At 42.3% G+C, this 21,472-nt stretch overlaps 1 protein-coding gene across 1 annotated transcript; it reads left to right on the forward strand.

Moving 5' to 3' along the window:
• Positions 1-1,290: 1,290 nt before the first annotated feature.
• FAM168B (family with sequence similarity 168 member B) lies at positions 1,291-21,472 on the forward strand. Its single transcript, XM_422581.8, has 7 exons — positions 1,291-1,483; positions 7,972-8,052; positions 11,690-11,773; positions 12,898-13,040; positions 13,827-14,004; positions 15,306-15,435; positions 16,320-21,472. The coding sequence occupies exons 2-6, from the start codon at positions 7,983-7,985 to the stop codon at positions 15,416-15,418; spliced, it is 588 nt and encodes a 195-aa protein (XP_422581.1). The 5' UTR covers positions 1,291-1,483; positions 7,972-7,982; the 3' UTR covers positions 15,419-15,435; positions 16,320-21,472.

A 21,472-nucleotide genomic window follows, 5' to 3' on the forward strand; every position in this document is an offset into this window, starting at 1 on the left:
CCAGCTGGAATATTATACAATGAGAAGAGTTAAAAGTGTACATTTTAGGCATACTTGTACTCTTAGGCATCTGGTAAGAATAGTAATACCCATCAGCTTTTTACTAACAACGCACAGCGGGGAAGCAAAAAAGGCTGTTTATCATATGGCATATTCCTAAGTGAAGGAAATGTAGCAAAACTACTTCCCTAAGATCAGTAGGTCTCCAAGATGCCCTGCAGTGTCAGGTAAACCCATGGGATGCCAGGCCCACTTGTATGGGCTGTGTGTCAGCCAGAGCTCAACCTGTTGCAAATGGGCCCTTCTCAGAGAAAAAGCTGATGCAGCATCTGGTATTGTTCTCACTGCTGGGATGCAAGCAGCTGCTAGTTTGTCTGTAACACTTGTCTCACCAATGCTAGTCTGTCAGAGCACAGAGCTGCCGTACAGAATGCTGCTGCAGTGCACAGTCACCAGTTCTAAACAGACACCTAATGCTCGGCCATTGGCCTCCTACCTGCTCCACTTTGGTTTTGATCACCCTTTCCAGCAGCACAATGTCATGTGTTCCTGTGCAACCTAGGATCAACTAAGAACTATGTTCTTATGGTGACAGCCCATCCTTCTTGGTAGCATTAGTCATGGTGACAGCAAAGAGCCCCACAGAATTAATGGCAGTTTGTCTGCGTCTGGACAAATGCTCTTTGTTCAGGATGCCTCTAAGCACTGGCAGAGTCATGCTTCCTCAACAGACCTAAACGGCACTGAGTACCACTGCATGCCTTTTGCCACAAGTGCCTCAGTTACCAACACTGCTAGCATGCTGTTTAAGGCATTTATTACTTTCCTCCTAAGGTTCAGGTGAGATAGGACCTCAGCCTCTCTGATCTGCCACCCACACAGCCTTCTTAGCGTGGGTCACCCCGTGTGCCAGCTTGTAAAGGAGCCTGACAGAGGCCTTTATTTGCAGTCACCTCAGTGCAGGCAGCAGCACCGTGCCCTCTCAGCCAGCTTTCCAGAGGGTAGCGCAGCTCTCTAACACAATGCACGAGGCCTGCTGCCGTCCCGAGCAGGCCTGGCCGCCGTGCTCTCTCCCAGTAAGGGCCACCAGCACAGAACCCTGCACAGCACACAGCCAACCGACTGCCTCCTCTACCCAGGCACGGAAATGGCGGCGGAGAGATAGGCAAGCGGCATCACGTGCCGGGGGCGATGCCGAGGACTTCCGGTCACGTGACGCAGGCACCCGGCCCTGCACTGGCCGCACGCACCCCAGCCCCGCGGAAGTGACGTAGGCCGCTGTGTTGGTGCGCAGTTGTTCGGTGCGGCCGGACGCGAAGCGGCTGGAGTTGCCCGGCGGCCACTGCATCTCGCAGGCAGCGCTGCCCGCCCGGCTCCGCCCATTCGCCATCGCCTCACGCACGCGCGCACGCACTACGCGTTACGCATTACGCACGCACGCAGCGAGACAGCCGAGACCGCCACCACGAAGCGCCGCAGCCCGGTGAGTGCCCGGCGCCGAGGCCCGCTGCGGCCGCGAGCGGCACCCGCTTCCGGAGCTGCTCCGACCGCGCCGGCCCTTATGTAAGGGCGCCTCGGGCGGGCCCGCGGCCATCCGCGCTCCGGCTGCGGGCCGCGGCCGCGTCATCCCGGGCCCGGCGCCCTGCAGCGCGGAGGGGATGCCGTTGTCCCGCGGCGGGCGGGCGGTGGCCGCCAGGCGGGGCCGCGCTGAAGCTTACCGCGGAGCAGGTGTCGGTACGGCCCTCCGCGGGCAGGTGCTGAGCCCCCGGACCTCCGCGTTTGCTTTCTGCGAGCCGCGGGCCGGGCGGCCCAGGCGGGAGGTGCTGCGCGGTGTGCACAGCGGGTTTGCCCCGTTAGCTCAGTGTGATGCGGGTGAAAGAAGCCGGGCCGCCGTGCAGGCTGTGCTTTCTGTGCGCGTCCGGAGCGTCCTGAACAAAGGGTGAAATTCCTGCTCTGAGAAGTGTCAGAAGTTCCGTCTGAAGTGCTGTATGGCTGTCAGCGTGGGATGAGCTCTGTTCCTGAGCGTTTTGTCTTGCTGTGCATCCCGCTTAGTGGGACCAGGCTTTGTGTCTGCCCTGAGGTGCTTGAACTGTAGTGTGTCTCGTTGGTGTCACAGAACCTCTCTGCTGCTCTTTGCCTTCTGTGGCGCTCATTTCACACTTCACCTTTCGGGTCAGGCAGTGGGAGAGGCTGAGAGTCCATCAGCGAACCCCTCTCTGTTTGGAACTTGTGACGGTTCCATCTCGTTTCCAAAAGGAATGTGTGTTGTGGGACAGTGATCTTCTGAGAAGCAGAGCCTGCAAATGTAAACAAAATGCCGTGAATGGGATTTTTCATGTAGTGAAGTTTTAATCTTTCAGTTTTGAGTTTTCTGCCTGTCTCCTTGTTGATGAACTTGCCCAGTGTTGGCAGTAGATGGACTTCTGAAGCTCTTGAGGAATAGATAACTTTGCTGCGCTGTTCCACATCTTTCAAGTAATAGTATTGACGTACGTGAGCTCCGAGTTACTCTGAAGATGCAAGGATGAGAGTTAGCAGATGTTTTCTTGTGCACTAGCAATAAGCAGGGAGTTGCAGGCTTCAAGAAATACTAATCCATTTGTTTAAGTTTTTCTATAATTGTAGGTGTTGTTTGTTTTTTAAAAAGGAAGAAAGCATTGGTGATTTTGCTGTGTTGCTGAGATGCTTTGGAAGACCAGAACACCATAATGTACAAATGAAGTTGGTTCACCAGCAGGATCTCAATACTAAGTTTTACACATAAGTTTCCTTTGTATGAATATAAATGGAACTAATTATGTTGCGTCTTCATCTAAGCACACTGTGCCAGTCCTTCCTGACACTTTGCACAAGTGCTATTGTAGTTAATGTATGGCTATTTTAGTTCTGTCATTCAGCCTTTAAAAATGAAAAGAAATCCCAAGGGACTGGTAGAATAGACTTACAGATAAGGGTTTTTAATTATTTCAGACCAATAGCATTCTTAAGTGCTTCATTCCTGTTTGGTCTTTGTGAGCATGTACACTAGCTCACAAATCAGAAACTGGGATGTTTGTCAGTCTTCCTTATTCTCTATGAAAGGGATGTCTTGTAAATGTAGTAACAAAGGAAACCTTGCTTGTGAATGGTGCTTCTAGCTTTGTCTTTTGCTTTGTGTGTGAACTTGGGCAGAGGTGCTACTTGTCCTTGTCCAGGCTGTGGGTCTACCACTCCAGGCTGTGCTGCAGCTATCTGGGCCTGCTCTCTCTCTTGCATTGGAACCAGTGCAGTCGTAGGCATTTGGTGGTGTGTCTCAGCTCTCTCACATCGGTAGGCAGGAAATACAGCAGCTACCTCTGCCCTGAAAACTCTAGGAAAGCCAGAATCCTCCCAATGGACCACACTGGTCTCACTTCCCAGTTGGAGTGCCAGAGTGGGATTGCTTGCTGGGGGCAGGAGGTATAGCAGTTCTTTGTAAGCACTGATCCATCATGGACATCCATGGGTCCCTGCCCTGTTTGGCACAAGGGGTAATGTTGTTTAGTAAAATTCAATTAACTGTTTTGACATCTGCGTTGAATGGAAGTGTAGCATGTGCTACCTGCAAATACCAATGCTGTGTGGGAAGACTTGAGGAAGTGTTGAATTCCTGCTGATGTCAGACCCTCCCCTGAAGTGGCTGAAGTCTTGGCAGACACTCATGCAGCTGATTCTGTAATCACTGTCTGCCCTTTGGAAAGCAGAGGTGTACCGAATAATTTTCTTTGCTATGTAGCAGTGGAAACAACTTTTTTAGAGTAAGAATTACTGGATTTGTGTCCCTGTGGCCAGGAAGGCCAGTGGTACCCATGGGTGCCAGCAGGGTGAGGGAGGTGATCCTCCCCCTGTGCTCTGCCCTGAGGAGACAACATGTGCAGCACTGGGGCCGGTTCTGAGCTCTCCAGTGTGAGGCATGCAGGGAATTGCTGGAGACGGTCCAGTGCAGGGCTTTAAAGATGACTGGGGCCTGGAGCATCTCCCTGATGGGGAAAGGCCAAGAGATCTGGGACTGTTTAGCTGGAGCAATGAGGGCTGAGAGGGGATCTTATCAATGCATATAAATAGCTAAAGGGTGGGGGTCGGGAAGATGGAGCCAGATCCTTTCCAGTGGTGCCTGGTGACAGGACAAGGGGCACAAACTGGAACTCAGGAAGGTCCGTCTGAATATGGGAGGCAAATTCTTTACGGTGAGGGTGGCAGAGCCCTGGCACAGGCTGCCCAGAGAGGTGGTACAGTCTCCTTCTCCGAAGGTATTTAAACCCACCTGGATGCTTTCCTGTGCAACCTGCTCTAGGGAGCCTACTTTAGCAGCTGGGATTGGACTATAGATGATCTCCATAGGTCCCTTCCAACCTCTGCAGTTCTGGGATTATGTGACTTTTAGGAAGTTTGCTTCTTCGAAGCTTTGACTAGAAATCAAACAGGAAAAATGTTGAGTGTTCCAAAGATGGTAGTTAACTTAGCATCTACTAAGGAATTGTTTACAAGTTCCTCTTTTAGAATGCTAAGAGCATTCTGAAAGTATTCAAGGATGGGCAGATGTGACGTACTGTAGTGTTCTAATGTGAGTCTGCTTAACTTGCAAGAAGGAAAATGGTAGTGGGCACGTGGTAGAGTGCTTTAGACAAGATACTTATGTAAGAGAACTTTTTCTCCAACTCCTAGCATAGAATTATAAAAAATGAGCACAAAGGGTCATTTAGCAGATCTTGTTCCAGCAATTTTTCTGCATAACTTTGAAAATAAATGGTAAGAAAAGATGTATGTCAAAAAGGAGTGTGCAGTTTGTTTCTTGGTGTTTGATTGGCCTTTGTATGGGAACTGCTGAGTCCTGTCCTGATCCACTGATGGAGCACCTGGGGAAAGGTCCCGGTCAGCCCTGAAGCACGGGTGGAGGCAATTCAGCTGTGAGGCAGGACGGGGTGGAGCCTGGCTGCACCTCTCTTAGGCCCCATTGAAGGGCTGACTGCCACTGGCAAGGATCTCTGGTTGGAGATCCCTCCTTGGTGATGCTTTCCCCTGCAAACCTGGAATCTTCTGATATGGGTGAGCAATCTTCTTCCCTTCCTTTATAGCACCTTTCTATCATGCCGGTCCTTCTGTCATCATACCTGATTGTAACGCCTTTCCCATCATATTGATCTGTCCAATTGCTACAGCCTGTTTTTTGATTCCTTTTTTGCATTCATACTTCTCTGTAAAATAATTTCAAAAAGCAAAAGTTCTTAGAAATGTGCTTATTCTGCCTGTTGTGGGAAGAAAAGAGTATTTCATGTGGAGTGCTGGAGCTTCTAGCGGCAGTTGGTCTTTGTGCTCGGCTCCCTGAAGCATGGCTTTAAAAGGAGGATGGGTGATTGACCTGGTGTCTGTCCCAGGATGAGATGTAACGGGCTTTGTCAAAACTGTTGGATTCTTTGGCTTTGGGAAAGAATGGAAGGTGAAGCGTTTGACCTTGCCAAGCATGCTTGCAAAGTCTTTTAATCAGAGTATCTTTAATAAATATGATTAGCTTCACATCAGCTGAAGGAATTAGTTGACTGGGTAATTTATATGCAGTTGACTCTGTGCAGTTTTTATACAGGTGATGCACTGTAGACACATTTACATACACATTAGCATGAGAATGCTTTGGAGAGGATGCCAACAGAAAGGCTGAAAACCATGCAACTTTGGGCTCACTTCAGAGTGTTTTTCCTATTGTTTGATGTGGACTTTAAGCCTGTGCCTTTCCTCCTGGAAAGGTGGACTGCAAGGTTCTGCATTCCAGTGTAACAGATGCACTTCGAAGTACAATTACGCTAAGGGTGGGACGATTGCAACTGCTGGAAAATACTGTATAATTATGTTTACACAACGCTGGGTCCTTCGGAGAAGGTCTGAAAATAATTATTGTAAATTAGAATTGGATCCGAAGTTTTGTCTGCAGTATAAGAACTTGTGAGTGCATTTTGCATGTGGGCGGTCCTCTGCATTTCAGTGCAGAAGCAGCAGTGGTAAAAATCACGTACCTGTACAGCTGAAGTTGTGCTTCTGTGTGCGTGCACACATTTTAACTGTGCTGATTGAGATGAGTGGTTGTGAGTTTCAAGGCATGGTTTCATTTAAAGTGGAAGTTGACTTTGTTTTTTTTCCAATAGGTCAGTTTGCAGGCTAGCAGTGCCATGCTTTCTGCCCTTTCTTAATTGCCACTTCTTTTAAGATTGAGTCTGAGTTGCCTGACCTTTCCTGTACATCCCCCAGAATGTATGTCCTTGTGTTCTCCTGCAGTTATTGACTACCAATAGACCTAATGGTTGTTGGCTTTTTGTTTGTTATTTTACTCAAATATTTATAGAGCACTATTGCTGTTTTCCCAGGCTTGTTTCTTGCTTCCTTCTCACAACTCAGAGCTATGATGTCATTAAAGGGTCTTCTTTCCTTCTAGTCACGTGGACTGCAAGCAGGTATTTGTAGGGATATGGGTCTGTGGGAGAGTGTTAGTTTTGAATAGAGGGGTATATCCTTCCCTCAATCAAAGGTTGAGCCTTTCAGAGGTTTTATAAGCTTGGAGGCAAAAACGTGACAAATTCAACAGTGGAATAGAAGCAAAGATGTGAATGAGATGGAGGGAACTAATAAGAAGACTGGAAATTCTCAAGTAAATTAGAGTCCCTACCATAGAATCACGTAATGATTTGGGTTGGGAGGGACCTTAAAACTCACCCAGTTCCTGAATAAAGCAAAAATAGTAAATCTCTTGTTACAGAGCTGTTCTTAGTGTTAGTCATTTTAGAAAGCAAACTGCATGTGCTTCATGTGGTTGCTTACCATAGGTTATCAGGGCACCTATCTTGATAGACTTAGCTCAGATTGCAGCCATAACATATTCTGTAATTAAAATAGTGTGGTGTAACTGCTTAACAACACACTATTCCTTTAAGATTGTGCATCTCGAGGTGCAGCAGAGGAAGTGACTCAAATACCAGGTATTAGCACTTAGTGAGAAAGTCTGCTTTCATAGCAAGGCCTCCTCTTGTGCCATCGGAGCCTATTTGTAGTGACAAACTGACACTTGCACTCACAGCAGCTGTAAATATGTGCAGAGAATCAGAAGGCTGAAGGTAGTTGGGTTAAGACATGGGGATTTTTTTTTTGTGAAATATTAGAAGAGTAGTTGCAAACAGTTCTCTTGTGGGAGGAGCTCTGATGTGATTTGTGTTCCTAGATGTACATAGTATTGCTAGAAAGACTTCACACCTGCAGTGCCATTTTGCTTGCCTTGGTGTTTATGTACAAGGTCTGCTTGAGAACGGTGCTTGGTTTTATCCTGACAGCAGTGCTAATTATCGGTACCTTTATGGTGTGTGAATATACACAGAACCAGAAATGAGTGGACCCAGTTGCTAGTTCATCTCATGCTCTGAAGAACATAGCAGTAAATGGAGCTAGCTTTCAAATATAGGTCTCTTTCCACTTCTATGATATTTGGGCTACTGACAGCGGCTGAATTTAATGGTGGTAAGGGATTGGAATCCTGGTCTTGTACTACTAATAGTAACTGATTGTGAGTATTTGCATCCCTTGGCTGGACGCTTCAAGGAAGAAAGGGGAGGGAAACCAACGTCGATAGATGGTAAATGGCAGGCTGGTGGGAAGCCTGCTGTTCCTGCAATGGGTTATGGAGCTGTGTGCCATGGGGAAGCTTTTTAGGGTGGAACTGTTTTGGAAGCATGAGCTGCAACAGAGAATGCTTCATTTGTGAGAGATTCTCCATCTGAACGGGAGTTGGTGATGCTTTGAAACATAACTCTGTGATAACTCCATCTTGCTCTCTAACTACAGTTTTCTGATGATGTGAGCAGTGGAATTGCTGCTATTTATTCCTTTTCTTCAATTCTGCTTACGTTTTAGTTGCTGAGATTTCAAGCTTTCACTGTATTGAGTAAATATTTGTTTCTTTTTTTTTCTTGATAGTTACTGAAATCATGAATCCTGTGTATAGCCCTGGATCTTCTGGGGTTCCCTATGCAAATGCCAAAGGAATTGGTTATCCAGGTAACTCCCTTATTTTTGTTTTTAATTCAACTTCGGTCTGCTGGTCTCTGCAATCAAGAAGTAGAAGTAGCTCATGAGTGGGCTCATGTATGGTCATCTTTTGTTTGTGGTTTCTTGTTTTGTTTTTAACTTCTAAAAAGTGGGATTTCAAGAATTGTGTTAGTCATACTGTTTTATAATCTTAATATGTCTTACAAAGTAACATATTTGGGGAGCTCACATAGTTATTTCCTGCAAGAAGAGCCAATCTTGCTGCTTCTAATTGACTACTGTTTACAAGACTTAGAAGAGAAAATAGCACTGATGTTTGGACCAAGAAAATGACCAAAAAGTTCTTTAAAAATGGGGAAGTAAATGTATTTCTTGTTTTCCTTGCTTCTCCCTTGTGCTCAGGTTTCTCGCTGTGTTCCACCCTCCCACCTAATACTCAGTGTGAGCGTTCTGCTTTCTGATCTGTCTGTAGTTCAGAAGCTTAATAAAGCAATAATTAGATGTGGACAGACAAAACTTTCCAGGGAGGCTGAAAAGAAGCATTTCCTCTGTGAAGCATTTCAAACAGTTTCTTCATGCAGCCTTTCTTACATGTGTGATATAAGTGAGTTATTCCTTTCTAGGAGAGTCTGCACAGTTGATCAACTCCAATTTTATGTGTCAAGATTTTTATGTATCAAAACGTGTTGCTTTCACAGACAGGTTGATCTGCGTTGGGAGCTAGAAGTCATTCAGCACAACAGTTAATGTTAATGATCTCTGTATCAGATTTTCCTACTGATCTACAGTTTTAAAATGTGTTGCAACTTAAGTCGTGTACTGGAGCTTCTCCTTACCTTTTCCTGTTTTGTGTTTCCTCTTTAAATACTGATGTGTGAGTTTGCTTTTGATTAGATCTCTATAAGCCCTTCTACCTTTCTGTCTATTGATTCCCTTTTAGGTACCTTTATTTTATCCTCAAGCTAGTGTGGCTTTATTAATTTCTTCTGTAGTATTGATAAAGCAAAAAACAAAGTCCTGCATTGAAATGTTGAAGTCTGAGTGACTGAAATGGTTCAGTTGTAAATTGTAAAGCCGATGCCGTATAACCCTAAGTCTTGCAGGATGGTCTCACTCTCCATCTTAATCGGCTGTATGGGCTAGAATAATTTTATCATAAGGCAAGCAGCAGTAGTTACTTAATGTCAGTTACAGTACAATTATTTCTATATTCATAAGTGATTTGTCAAGGCTTTCTTTAGGTTTAGATTGGAAAGGATGTCAATAACAATCTATTTCCAACCCCTTGCCATGGGCTGGCTGCCCCCCACCAGTTCAGGCTGCCCAGGGCCCTATCCAAGTTGTCCTTGAGCACCTCCAGGGGTGGGACACACACAGCTGTGGGCAGCAGTGCCAGGGCCTCACTGCCCTCTAGGTAAATAATTTCTTCCTAGCATCTAATCTGAATCTCTCTTCTTTTAGTTAAAATTCATTCTCCCTCGTCCCATTGCTATTAGACCATATTAAAAGTTGGTGTCCTCCATTTGTAAGCTCCCACTAGGTGCTAGAGGGCCATAATGACATCTCCCAGGAGACTTCTCTTTTCCGGGCTGAACAAGCCCAACTTCTTAAACCCTTCTTCATAGGAAAGGTGCTCCAGCCCTCTGAGCATCTTTGTGGGCCTCCTCTGGACCTGCTCCAGCAGCTCACCTTCTTTCTTGTGCTGGGGGCACAAGAAAGGCCTGGTTGTAGCACTGCAGGTGGGGCCTCATAAGGGCAGAGAAGAGGGGGACTGTCCCCTCCCTTACCCTGCTGGCTGCCCCTCTTTTGATGCAGCAGGATACTAATACTAATTGGTATTTTTATCTCCTTTCATTTTCTAAACACAGGTTTATATTTACCAGGATTTCTCTTGTTCTTACGACTGTTCACGTTGCTTTTCAGTCATCGTGTAGTCTTATCTAAGCAGTACTTCGGTTTACTTAGGAAAACGAACTATTGCAGACCTGTAAATAGCAGTTTAAACAATGTAGCAACAATAGAATAGGAGATGAGAAGTTATAGATACTACTGTTTATATATACATGGGTAGATCTGCTGGTCTTTGCATTGTAGTAAACTGTCAAGACTGAAATGCATGGAATTTAAAGAAAGTTGATATAGATGTGCCTGAATTGCTGTATTTCAAGCTGATGGCATAACATTCTTGCCTGCAGAAGTTAGTCACTTTCCAGAAGTGTGACCCCTGAGTTCAGCCTTGTAGGTTAGTTCTGCCCGTGATATTGATAGAGCTTAGTGAGTGTCTCATTCACACTTAAAGACCATGAGATAAACACAAAACTTCCTGTCAAATGAAAAGTAGACTAGCATACGTGGGGGCTTGGAACTAGATGATCTTAATGGGCCCTTCCAACCCAAACCTTCTATGACCTTAGTTTTTTCTTTAAAATAATTGCATGACTAAGTCTCCTTCTCTTGCCTCTACTGATACAGAAACTACAGATTCTCCTTCCAGGATCATTGAATTTGCATGGATTACATGGTAGTAGAAAGTAATGAGCATACAGCTAGGAGGAGTGTATTATTTGAAGGCACTGTGTTTGTAAAGCTGTTGCATATTTAATAGCTGCTTGTATTGCACTACATCTATTTGAAGCGGTTGGATTGGTTTACAGTAGCAAGGAATCAATATCCAAATGTTCTCATGTGGATTAAAGCTGTATCTAGAAATTAAAGCTGCTGCTTGGTGTAACTGCACTTCTCTAGATCAGAGCTCTTCATGGAGCTAAAGCTGTGAAGAATGAAGATCTGAAAAATTATGTACAAAATAAGGTTGCAGATGTGAGGTCAGGTGTAGGGCTGCATGGAGGACTTTCACTAGGAGCTGGGGAGTTTGAAATCCTCAGAGCTATTTGCATTCTGAAAAGTTGTCCTGACCCAAGTATGTTATCTTTGATTTTAAGCCTAATGCTTCTCTTAAGTGGTCAATATGGATCAGGCTAACAGTAATGCCAGTTGTATGTAACTTGATACATTTGCAAAGTGCTTTACAAAACTAAGTTAGGGTGCTTAGTCCCAAAGTAAGCATAGCTTTTGTTGCAGAGAGTAACTCTAAGGACTTCAGGGGTTGTGAGAAAGCAGACATGCATCAAATGTGAGAAGTTTTTTGAAACTGACAGTGATGATGTGAATGGTCATCGCTTTTTTTCCATAGAATTTGAAATCTCCAAATGAAATTATTTAATTAAAATCTAGCAAAGTTCCAATCTTTGAAATATTGGTATATATGTGATCTCTCTCATCTGGGAAGTCAGAGTTGCTCTGACTTTAAGGGATTTCATTATTTCTGTGAAGTAGAGGTTTTTCACCAGGTGAACGTTTTCATCACATCATAAAACTTAGGGAATTTTGGATGGTTGCACAAAACTCTGTTGTCTGTCTAACTTAAGAGCTGCATGGCCAACATTAAGGTTTGCTGAAGAGAATGGCCCTTGTGACTCCTGAGCTGTCCCCTTCGGCTAGCATTCAGCTTCAGGAGGGGCATGCTGAGAAAGCATGATCAGAAGGCGTTTGCTAGCTCATCTCAATTAAAGGGTGTACAGGAAGAATAAAGTTTGGTTAGGCTTTGCAGTCAGTCTAGAAAATAACTTTGTACTCTTTGTTCCAGCTGGCTTCCCAATGGGCTATGCAGCGGCTGCTCCTGCCTATTCCCCTAATATGTATCCTGGAGCAAATCCTACCTTCCAAACAGGTATGTGTAATAGGTGTGTCTAAGCAATAACTGGAAATTCAGAACTTTCTAGAACCAAGAACTAAGAATAAGGAAAAGCTGTTGTGGCTTACGGTAACACCTACACCGTGGGTTTTCTGGTGTGGCCCATGTGAGACCTGAGACTTCTCTGGTGTTCTCCCACTCTGGCCATGAAGTGATAGTATAATTTAGGGGTTGTAGCGTGCAACTTACTGTGGCAGCAGTGGTGCTTTTCATAGGTCTGTTGCATTCTTCATGAAATCCTGAGACTGTGCCTCTGATGAGGGCTGCAGGAATTGTGGGAGAGTTGCCTGTCTTTAGGTAGAGCCTGAGCCAGCAGTTGCTACTTATACCTGCAAAAGTGGAGTTGTCATCTTGCTGTAATGTATAAAAATAATTAAGTGATTATTAAGTGTTTGTCTATATCTGGAGTATACTGAAGGGAAATTTACGGATACTCAAGTGCCTTTAAAGTCTAGTTTGCAGTTGCAGTGAACCACAACGTGGGTACTTTAAAGGTAGGATCTCTTTCATACTTGCCTTAGGTAGTTCAGAAATTGCCAACAAGCAAGTATGAATAAACTTCAGTTGAAGTGGAGGTGGCATATTTTGTCTCTGTTCTCTGAAAAGCCATCTTGAGGTCTTAGAAAGGTTCTGACCTTAGGAATTGTTTTTCTTGTGCCGTTTCTTGTGGAGAAGGTAGTTACCCATCATCTCCTGTCAATACAATATTGGATGTGTTAATATCAGCCCAGTCCTCAACATGTACCAAATCCTCCTGTGAAGGAATGCTTTCTAATACACTGAATCCAAACGCTTAACAGTACAACTACTAAAATCCAAAGCCAATTTTTATACAAAATCCAGCTAGTGGAAAAGCAAGTTGATGGAATAATACTGTAGCTTTTCATTCTTAGTTGAGACAGTCAAATGTTACATACAGACATTACCAGTACTGTGTACAAGCTATAACTTGTGCATGGATATTGAGGCTAGGCTACTACAAAGTACTCACATAAAGGTAAAGGAAATCAGGAATTAAGAAAATTGCTGCCCATGACTTCATAAAGCAGTGTACTGACACTTTTTTCACATTTTTAATGCAGATTTATCTTTGTTTCCAGGTTATACACCAGGCACTCCTTATAAAGTGTCTTGTTCACCCACTAGTGGTGCAGTTCCTCCATATTCCTCGTCACCAAATCCCTATCAGACTGCTGTGTATCCAGTTCGAAGTGCCTATCCACAGCAGAATCCATATGCACAGGTAAGTGATCAAAACCAAACAACTCTTAGTAGTGTTTTGTCTACCCTGTAATATCTGTTTGCATTTTATTCCTTTGTGGGTTTGAAGAGAATAATTAGCTGCCAATAGTGAGAATTCTTAATGCAGTAATTTACAGTGTTGTGTGTGCACTGCTACGTTTCATCTTGCATGATGGTTACACTCTGCTCGTTGATAAAATGTTCAGTGTTTGAAGACAGACTAGTTTCAGTAGCTTTAAAAATGAAGGGTACAAGCTGTAACTACTACAGAAGTTTGTCTGAAATGGCCATAAGCTTGCACTGCTCCTGAAAATTGTTGAGACTGTTTTAACAGGCAAACTGTTGAGAACTCCTAGAAAGGACAGAATGAAGACACTTGGATAAACACAATACTTGGGGGAAAAGTAGGTGCTTCTGTAGAGGAAATTTGCATGGTGCATACGTGTTAGTAGAAGGGGATTAATGAGCATGTAGCGGGGCTTATCCAGACTGCTTAGTATATTGGATTTGTCAGAAACCTTGGGTTCTTTAACCAAAAACAGTTGAATAAAAAGTTGTGAAAGATGTTCTTTCATGTGTTAATGTATGAAAATATATGAAACAAAGAGACCTTATTGTTGAAGGTGCCGTCAGCATGGGAGAGCTATTTTTGCCTCTGCCACTGAATGTTATACTAAATGCCTTAAAATGAAGGGTTAAATGTTACTAAGTTTGTTAGTGAAAGAAGACATATGTTTTTTATTTTCCCCAAAAGGTACACAGTAATTGCTTTACTTTTTCTCAACAGCAAGGCACTTACTACACACAGCCTTTATATGCAGCACCACCCCACGTAATTCACCATACCACAGTTGTGCAGCCTAATGGCATGCCAGCAACCATGTACCCTGCTCCTATTCCACCACCAAGAGGAAATGGTGTGACCATGGGGATGGTGGCTGGGACTACTATGGCAATGTCAGCAGGTAGGTGGACTTCTAACCCTTAGTATTCTTGATGCTCTGCTTTATTTGAGGGAAAACATTACTGCATTATAAAATGCGATGCCAGAGACGTACTATGCAGAATCATAACTTACTGCTATTGGAAGGGACTTCTGTAGGTTATCCAGACCAGCAGCTGGATATCCATCCAGCCATACTGACTTCAGCCTAGATCTGATTGGTTACTTCTCCAGTGATATTTTGATCATCTGTAGCGATGGGGATATTGGCATTATTATTTCAGATACTAGTATTACAGTAAGGTGGTAATTTTGTATTTCTGTATGGAATTTCATCTGTTTTTTGCATCCTTTGCTTCTAATCAATGTGAAGGCTCTGAATTCCTCCTTTCCAAACTTTTCTCTGTACCTATGGAGATGGAGACAGCGACCTCTAAAGGCTGAACCAAACACGTTGCTCTCAGCCTGCCCTTCTATTGCTGACCTCTGTGTGTTTGCACTGCACGGGGGTCCTTTCTGTCATGGGCAATTGTTAGGAATGCTTGCTTCCTAACTCCACAGTCTTTGAGTTATAGAGTTTCGGAGATGTTGTTTAACTGTTATGTAGACTCATCTGTGAGTCTTTTCTGAGGGGTATTGTGCTTTGTTACTCAGTGTAACTTGCTAAGAAATGTCCACATTCGCTCAAATGATTCTCAATTCAGTAATTTAAAAAAAATGAGTGCCATGAGCTTGTTTCCAGATAGTTCTTTATCTCATCAAATTTATCATTTAATCTGGGGGAATCCCAGATCTATGGAAGTGACATGTCACAAACTGAACTATGTAGAGTGCTTTCAGTTCTGCATGTGGGCAAGCTTATGCCAGGTATTTTTTATTGTTACAAAGCACTGCAGAGTGAGGCTGTTAAGATCCTCTTATTTCAGCCTGTTTCTGAACCCCCTCTTTGTCTGCAAAAACCTGTATCTGTGCTAATGCAAACGAGAAGTAATTTATTCTGATTTGTCAGTCGAGTTATATCTCTACCATCAAATATTCTTTTGGAATGTAATGCTGGCTGTGGGGAAAAGTATTTCAGTGAATAATCTGCTTATGTTGCAAGGCTTCTGCTAAAGCTTTTTGTAAGTAATGAACATCTTTGCGTTGGACTAAGCATCAAAATGATACCTTTGCTTAAATGTTTGAAGGATGGAGTGCAAAATGAGGCTGGTAATTTTAAATCTGAATATGAGCAAGCTGTAAGATTTTTAATTTCTCCTGTATGTTTTTCTGTGCCAGAATTTGTGCTTACTTTTAAATATATGTATGTTCTCTTCTCCCTAGGAACTTTGTTGACAACTCATTCCCCAACTCCAGTAGCCCCTCATCCAGTTACTATGCCCACATATCGGGCTCCAGGAACACCAACCTATAGTTATGTGCCCCCACAGTGGTGATCATCCTGGCAGTCAGTGTAAGTTGCTGATTTAGACTGAAACCAGTTAGTTGTTGTTGTTATTTATTAGCAAATAAGGATTTCTTTGGGGAAAATTCTGGTAAGCTTCAGCTCATGCTTCTTGTAGTCACTGTGGGAAGATGAGTTCTGATATGGACTATAAATTAGATCGTGGGTTTGAGGGAAGAGATTTGATTCTGAAATCTTACTGTGAAGTGGGATTGGGGGGAGTGTAATGTGTGTGAAATTGACACAAAGATTAATGTTTTGGGGATCCTCACTTTTGCTCCTGGTTCTTGTTTTTTGAGTCTGTATCAATAACTGCTCCATTTGATGAAATAAAATGACAACTGAACTAGAATTTCTCACTTTGTCAGTGTAGTTTATGATAACATTATTAAATTACTTTTAACACTATTGGGGTTTCTGTGCCAGTGATTGGGAGTTCAGAATTTGCCTTCTGAGTTAGTAGAGCAGCGTCCATGTTGGGCTTTGCTTTGATGCTGTGCTACAGAACACAAACTTGAAATGTTTCACATAAAAACCTGTTTCACCCAAAAATGTCGAATTACATTAGTGCAAAAAGTGAGAATTTCACTGTATCTAAACTAAGGTAATTTAATCAGGCTTAAAATACCTTCTTAAGGTTACACGTTCTTCTAATACAAAACTACTATGGCAGTAGAAAGCTGTAGCGCAGATGATGGGAGAAAATCAGTGTAATGAATTCTTAACATAGGGGCCTGTAAATCTTAGTGGATAAGTGCTGGAATAGCACTGTATGGTACTTCTGAATGTCTGATGTGTTTGTATTATCACTGTGGTGCATACAGTTGTAGGATGTCTTACCACACTCTAATAGCATCTCACTTAATTGAGTGTTTTCCTTCCCCTCAATGTAGGTTTGAAGATGGGAGATATGCAATCAAGAAATTGAGGTTTAAAAGTTGGTGCTGAAGCCCTCATGCCTCCAACCAGGACTCTTCTTCTGAATGCTTTCAACACTTGGCTAAACACTACTAATTCCTGATCACTGAAGATTTTCCAGTGCTGCATATCTTACATCTTGGAACTCCAGCAGTTAGTCTTAAAGCAAATCCTGTTTTGTGGACTGTCTTGCAATTTTTTAGCTAATTATAATGATAAAAAGGGAGTATAAATTTATTCTGATCCATATCTAGTTGAATGCATGTTAAAACACAAAAACAAAGCTTGCTCAATCTACCTGCAGTGACTGATGCAAAAACCATCATATGCAAATCCAAAGGAACCGAGAAGTATTTTACAACTTGTATCACTAATGCACTGTTGTAATGTATGCAGGGTCTTAAAAGGTAGAATCATGAAAGTGAGTTTCTTTGTAGACTACCATAAGATACATTAGATAAGAGCTTCAACCTTTTTTGGGTTGATGGGATTGCCAGTTTAAAAGGGGCACTTTTTTTTTTTAAATTTAAGTGATGTATTCCTTTCAAATTCAAGTACTAAATTGGAGTGACTGGAAAATGAGTCAGAAAAGCTGTAGGAATCCCGCACGCCATTAGTTTACTTCATACCTTTACGTTTTTGTTACATGGATTCAGTGTTATAGAGCTGTTCTCAAGGATCGGAATGAAATGACGAAGGTAACGCTGTGTGTGCGAGTAAATAAAGCAAGCTTCCTTGAGGCAAAACCTGCCGTTAGGAATAGTAGGAGGCGACCTGTGTAATGAATTGCATGCCCTGGGGAGATACATATCCAGTACTACCTTTCATACGATGCAAGATGTGTCAAAGTGAGACTGCCACACAGGCTGATAGAATAACACTTTCCTTTAGATCTCTGTTAGGAGATCACTGTTGTTTTTCCTAAAGAATGTTGTAGTCAGTTGCAAACTTAGGTGCAGTTGACCCAGCGTGCTTTCCTGATGTTTAAGAAGTATTAGGGCTTTCTATGACAGATGGGAGATCAGCTGCGTGCTATCCTGAGGAAAGCTGGTGTGCCTGATGAGTATGTTAAAGGGGAACAAATCATTTTAACACAATTTCCTTGTCAGCTACTTGCAGTATGGACTACAGATATGCTGTAGTAGGGCTGCCAGAATATAGAGGTTTCAGATAGTTTGGTTGTTTTATTTTTTCCTGAAAATATTGGTAGTTGAAGTGGGAGCCATTTGGTGGTTACAGCATTTTGATGTATTTTTGTAGCATTTTCCTTTTTTTTTTTTAACTTCCTAAATTGCACTTGGAAGCACGTACAAATAAGACTGACTGCGGATTAGCATTTCATTGCAATGAGTCATTTCTGGTATTCTTTCTTGCAACTTCAATTTTTAAAACAGTACCTCAAAGCAGATGCAGTGGTGATAAAGGGCTAGCCTTAGAACCCATTTGTATACCAAAACTCTCACCAGGAAGATTTTAAATTTTCAAATTAAAATGTTGCACATGAAATCAAGGTTTTTCTTAGACCTGCTTGACTTACAATTCTGGAAAAATGCAACTTTTTTTTTAATATACATTCTGCCTGCAATAAATTATGCAGTAAATGATTATAAAATGTTGTTCCCTTTTAAGCGTTTACACAGAGGTATATCAGGCTGTATCGTTCTAATAGTCTAATTTCCATTCAGAAGTGATATATTTTTTTTTTAAAGTTCTCTATCTAATTAATGTTCTTCTGGGGTGTTCTGCTCCTCTATAGATTTGGCAGCTACTTTGGGGTAGCATCAGTGCTGATGTAATGCTGCCATTCCAGTACTCTGCCCTGGTGGGATGCTTGTGAACTGGGGTTAGAGCCTTCAGTAACTTTATTTTTTACAGTAAGCACTCTCCATATTTTTTTTTACTACTTTTTTTTTTGTTGTTGTTTGATAAAGTTTAGGATTATTTTTCAGGAATCACTGTCAGAGGACAGCCCCTTTAGTTTTAATGCCTTGAATATTAATGATGTTGGAATAAGTACTTTAAACCTTACTCATGAGCACTTACTGCAGCTTAGGGATTTCCATATGTTTTCATATAGAGCAGAAAATTACCCCAGACAAACCATTTGAATCTGTACTGCCTTGGGTCAGGTCTGTTCAACGGTTCCTTTTGTGTAGCAGGTTTGCAGCTTTGAGTAGCCAGGTGTGCCGGGTGGTACGGTGAATGTGAATCCAGGCCATTTGTTCAGTTTGCAAGCAGTGTGACATCTTGGTTGTCTTAGCGTGATTTTAATGAGAGTTCAGGTGTGAACCAGTGCTATACTGAGGAGAAGCTGTACAGAACAAGCTCAGAGCTTCGCTGTTTCCTATCTCATCACCCCATAAACTAAAGCTTTGAAGATCATAGGAGTGAACTTAGGTGAATGCTGCATTAGATAAATAGTTAAGGAACGAACATAACATCCTGTATCTTTGCTCCAAATTCAGAGTCCTAAATGCAATCTTGGAATTGGTCCCTATAATGTTCTGTAACTTTTAGGCAGTCACACTTACTTGAGCACTTTTTTTTTCTAAGTTGCATTATGGGATTCATCCACGAGGGGGAAACTGTACCTTTTTTCCTTTAAAAACAAACAAACAAAAAAGGTACCACACCTTCCAGTTCCGCTGGGTTGTGATGTACTGGGAGGGTGGAGCACATCTCCAGCAGTTTGATATGGGAAGTAACCAAAAGCACAGTGCGGAGGGGACAGGAGGGGAGTATGTGTGTGTATATAACTATCTTAATGGTATTTTGTTGCAAATAGTAGAAAGCATGGATATAAAACAGCGGCGGGGGAAGTTGTACATCGTTCAATAGGCGTTTACACAGTGAGGGTCTTACGAAACATTCTCTCCTGCTTTTTATATAACATTCCCTATTTAGAATTCCTTTATAAATAAACGCGCAGTATGTTTGCACGAGAGCTCTTTGACAGTGAGAAGAGCTCGTGCCGTAGAGACATTTCAGATCAAGCTTCTCTTAAAAAAAAAAAAAAGAAAAAAAAGAAAAAAAAAACTTTTATGGCAGCTTTATATGATTAAAAAAAAGTACTACTTCAAACCTGGAACTGAAGATAACTGCAGCAATAACAGAGAGAAGTCCAAAATAGATTTTTCTTTTTCTTTGGGTTTTTTTTTTTTTCAATTCAAATTTCAAGTGTTCAACTTAGGTAAAATATTTTTTAAAAACTGAAGTATTCCCTATGTCAGTGACAGCTGATGAAAATGTCTTTTAAATGTAGCAGCAGCAAAATATAAATAGCTAATAATTGGCATCAAAAGCATGTAGCCCTAGTCAGTGGCATGGTGGTTATTAACCAGGCAATTGGAAGGAGAACAGAGAGCCTACTACTAGATCTTGTTATGCTTGTAACCATCTCCTGTCTGAAGTTTCTAGGAGACATACAGGAATGCTGTTCATGGAAGCTTTTTGAGTGTACTATGCAAGTTAAAAGCTTAGATGGCAGTGGTAGATGGGGAAGAAAAATCCTTTCCTTTAGTCCTTCCTCGTATCGCTTCATCCACTGGAGGAGGAAACTAACCGTAAGTACCACAGTGTCGTAGCGTTGTCTGAAGGTACTTCATGGTACAGAGTTGCATACCAGGATACTCAACACTGACTGCTCTTAACAAGGTGTTGTGACTTTGCTGTCACTTGGGTGGTAGGCTGCTTGAGGGATCTGAGCAAGAAAAGGTCAGAACTGGCTTGAAATTGCTCCCCAGTGCTTAAGCGTGGTATTACACACCATTCGTTTGGGTTTAGAATGTATTTTTGCTTGAATAGCTGATGCCACCACTTAACTCCAGGCTTAAAGTCATACCAGAGAATGGTAATGTGAAATCTCTTGTGTTAGGAACATGAGCAGTAGTGATGCTTCAGCTGGAACGTGTGGGGAAAGAGGACAGCTGTGGTTGTTGAGTTGTTATTTGCAGTTGCCCAGATGTGGTTTGTGCAGTAGTTGGTAGGTAGTTGGTAGTTGGTATGATCCATGTGCGGTTTTCTCCAGCAGGTGTCACTGGCCAACCTTCATGTTTGCTGAGGGTCAAAAGCAATCCATTAATCCTCACGTTGAAGCATTTGTGAGCACTTCTCCAAAAAACAATGAAGATTTAAGCTCATTGAGATGGTTCTTACATAACGTGTCAGCTTGCTAATTCTGTATTTTATCAATTCTAAGCTTCTTGCAGAAACCCTGAGATATGTTGAGTTAGAATGCCAGCTAAAAGGAACAACTGCAGCAAGGTTAGGATTGTGCAAGCCTCAAAGAGCATCCAGTTCTTTCTGAAGTAGTGAGGACGACTTCTGCTTGGGGGTGTGTGTTGGGAGAAGGTAAGGTGTGTTTTGCAGAGGGAAGAGTAGGAAAAAGAACAGTGTTTATCTGGGGACGAGGAAACCTTTTCTTTTGTATGTTGAATATAACACTTTAAACATCTGAATTCCACAGGTAGGTAGTAAGGGTCCATTTGTGTAACAAACAAAACAAAACCAACACAATTCTAAACAGTGTATGGGCTCTGAAGTTTCAACACCAAGAAAGCGAACAAGACTTTTCTAAACTGTTGTGACTTTTGGGCACTTAGCAGGCAAACTGGGAAAGCTTTTTTTAGCTGGCTGCTGTACAGACTTGTTTTAAGTAGAATGAATTTGTTAGTGTGTTTCTTTTTTTAATTGTAATGCTATTATTGGCTGCCCTCATGTCTAAGAATTGGAAAAGTGAGTGCATGCAATGGAAGTACAAGAGGCCCCAGTAGTAGTTCTCCATGTTTGTTATGAAATAGACACAGGTTTCCTTTTTATGACTTTTTAAAAACTGTCTTACAAACAGTTGTATTGGTACTTTTTTTTTTTTTAAGTTTAGGTCAATGTTGTCTTCCAGGATAAGTTTTAAGGCATCACTCACTCCTGCATTGAACTATCACATCAACACAAAGAGTGGAGATCCCATTCTGAGCCAGTTCAATTGTGAAAATTCATACTTTTTTTATTTTTTATGCAATTCAATGAGTAGATGAGCTCAGATTTAAATTCTTAAAAGCACGTTTATTGTAACAAGAATTGTTATGTATTAATACTTCAGTTTTCAATAAAGATTGACTTGTGTTGCTTA

Source organism: Gallus gallus, chromosome 9 (genome assembly GCF_016699485.2).
Source record: "Gallus gallus isolate bGalGal1 chromosome 9, bGalGal1.mat.broiler.GRCg7b, whole genome shotgun sequence".
Classification (NCBI taxonomy): Eukaryota; Metazoa; Chordata; class Aves; order Galliformes; family Phasianidae; genus Gallus; species Gallus gallus.

What these genes read in the sequence shown, in the direction of transcription:
- FAM168B (XM_422581.8), top strand. Translation starts at nt 7,983, where the DNA reads ATGAATCCTGTGTATAGCCCTGGATCTTCTGGGGTTCCCTATGCAAAT. An exon ending in CAAAGGAATTGGTTATCCAG is followed by an intron (nt 8,053 to 11,689) that starts GTAACTCCCTTA and finishes TCTTTGTTCCAG; the next exon opens with CTGGCTTCCCAATGGGCTAT. An exon ending in AGCAGAATCCATATGCACAG is followed by an intron (nt 13,041 to 13,826) that starts GTAAGTGATCAA and finishes TTTTCTCAACAG; the next exon opens with CAAGGCACTTACTACACACA.